We start from the raw sequence: 2,616 nt of genomic DNA on the forward strand, positions 1-2,616 counted from the left end.
TCAGTGTCCCCACCCTGTCTGATGGGTTAATCTGGTTCATGCATGCACACCCATAGTTGCAGAGAGATGTGGGAATACAGGAGCTATGTCTGAGCCCAATATCACACTGATGCTTTTATCTTTGTTAAGGCAGTCCTCCCTAAGGCCCAGCCTGGTATCTCTACAGAAAAGGGACACCACCAGGACCCCTGAGAGACAAGTCAGCACCCCAAGCAGGTACAAAACAATCTGCAGCCTGCCACACCTGCTGGAGACATGGGGAGCAAGATGGAGTCCTGCTCCCTGAGCCCTACAGCTGGGCCAACTCCATTCCAGCTTCTCAGCAAGACACCCTGCACACCACAGGAAGTCGGCAATGCCTCCCAGGGCCTCAGGGACACGAGAGTGCCCACTTCCGTGCTGCGCTGGCTCTTGCTTCCCTCAAGCCTTCTGGCTGCAGCCACACTGGCCCTGAGCCCCCTGCTGCTGGTGACCATCCTGCGGAGTCAGCAGCTACGTCACCAGCCCCACTACCTGCTCCTGGCCAATATCCTGATCTCGGATCTTGCCTACATTCTCTTCCACACACTCATCTCCTCCAGTAACCTGGGTGGCTTGGAGTTGGGCCGCATTGTCTGCGGTATTCTCAGGGATGGTGTCTTTGCTGTCTACATCAGCACCGTCTTGTCCTTCACAGCCACTGTGCTGCATGCCTACCTGGCAGTCTCTCATCCTCTGTACTACATGTCCTTCATGTCTGGCAAGACTGCCCGGAAGACAGTGGCCATTATCTGGCTGGTGGCCTGCTTCTTCCCTACGTTTCTCCTTTGGTTTGCCAAGCAGCAGGATGCCAAGCTGGAGGTACAAGGGGCCTCATGCACCCTGCCACTGAGCCTGGACACCAACCAGAATCACGGCCCCCTCGTCACGATCACCCACGCCTGCACCTTGTGTGTTCTCTTTCTCTGTGCAGCTCTCATCACCTTCTGCTTCTGGAGGATTTACATCGAGGCCAGGCCTTCCGGTGTGTGTGCACAGGGCTACTCCCGAGCCAGGGGCACCCTGCTCATCCACATGGTGCTGATCACACTGTATGTTGGTGCAGGGGTGGTGTTCTCCTTGGATGTGATGCTGACCAAGTACCACCACATCAGTGCTAGCACTCATTCATGGATCCTGGCAGCCAACAGTGAAGTGTTCATGATGCTTCCCCGTGCCATGCTCCCATACCTGTACATGCTCCGCTACCGACCACTTCTGGGGGTGGTCCGGGGCCACTTCTCACCCAGGAGGCAGGGAGACATCTATACCATTTCGCAAACCTACCAAGTCCACAATTCTTCAGGCTGACATTAAAAGTCATATGTTGAAGGCATCTTCAGACCTTTAGGGTAAGCTCAATTGATAATTTTCAGTGTTTCAATAGTTGTTAAGCAGAAAAGGCTCTCTACTAGTGAACACAAAATCTGACTTGAGAATGAAAGGTGATCCAACCCCTCCATGACTTCCTCCACACCTGGAATGGCCACCAAGAGAGCTTCAATGCTAACAAACACACAAAAGCCAGAACACTCTGAGAGCTGCAACCTGGGAGGATCCCAGGCAGACCTTTTGATTCCTGAGACTCTGGGACTCTGCTCCAGTAGCTGTTTGGGTAAGGGAGAGGGAAGAGGAGCTGCCCAGGACCTACTTCAGCAGGAAGTGGCACCAAAAAGCCTCTACAAATCTGGAATCCTCAGAGACTGTGCTCTCAGAACAAGTACAGACAGACAACGCTAACCCTTACAGAAGGTAGCAGTGATGGGGCTTGACTACAAGAGTGGTAATGGGCAGAGTAAGAAAGTTCTTTGAGGATTCTTAAACAAAAGCCATCCTCCAGGCAGGGTTAGGGAAGGCTTCACAATATTTCAGTGATTGGAAAACTACCCTCTGTGGTTGGCATGTGTCTCCCAGAGGCTCTGAGTTTCAACTCAGGCCTCAGAAAATTTACACAGCAAAAGAACTTCAAACAAATGAGAAGCACATACTCAAATCTCATAAAACCATTCAGGAAAAAAAGGCACTGTAAATAACAATAAGAAGAAACACTAAGACTGCAGCCTTATACTGAAGCTCCTTGAATTTTCAGACACTATGTTAATATAACCATTCTTTAGACAGGCATGGTGGGTGCACCTGTAATCTCAGCACTCTGGGTGGATGAAACAGGAGGACTGCAAGTTCAAGCCCAGCTTGAACACCTTAGTGAGACTCTCTGTGGTTGGGATGTAGTTCAGTGCAAAGGTCCTGGGCTCACACACCCCCAGCTCATACGTTGTAAGACATGAAAAATTACACTAAAATATGAGCAGAAAGTAAAACAGCAATGTTCACTTCAAATGAGTAGAATTGAGAAATGAGAAAATTTGGAAAAGAATTAAATAGAACTTCTAGGAATAATATATATAATAATTATATATAATAATTATAATTGTAAAGGTTGAGCTACCCTTAATATAAATTAAGCACCATATTAGAAACAACAGGAAGGAGAACTTGCAAACTGGAGAATAAGTGCAAATAAATTACAGAAAATGCAACCCAGGGTTTAACAATATTAAAGAGAGATTAAGTTCCCCAGTACCAGAGTCGGGGGAG

At 48.7% G+C, this 2,616-nt stretch overlaps 1 protein-coding gene across 1 annotated transcript; it reads left to right on the forward strand.

Moving 5' to 3' along the window:
- The first annotated feature begins 255 nt into the window (after nt 1-255).
- Nucleotides 256-1,329, forward strand: Gpr148 (G protein-coupled receptor 148). Its single transcript, XM_010603143.1, has one exon. It carries the CDS (start codon nt 256-258, stop codon nt 1,327-1,329), a length of 1,074 nt encoding a protein of 357 aa, XP_010601445.1.
- Nucleotides 1,330-2,616: the final 1,287 nt, after the last annotated feature.

The sequence above is a fragment of the Fukomys damarensis genome, unplaced genomic scaffold, assembly GCF_012274545.1.
Source record: "Fukomys damarensis isolate Sample0158 unplaced genomic scaffold, DMR_v1.0_HiC HiC_scaffold_29, whole genome shotgun sequence".
Lineage (NCBI taxonomy): Eukaryota > Metazoa > Chordata > Mammalia > Rodentia > Bathyergidae > Fukomys > Fukomys damarensis.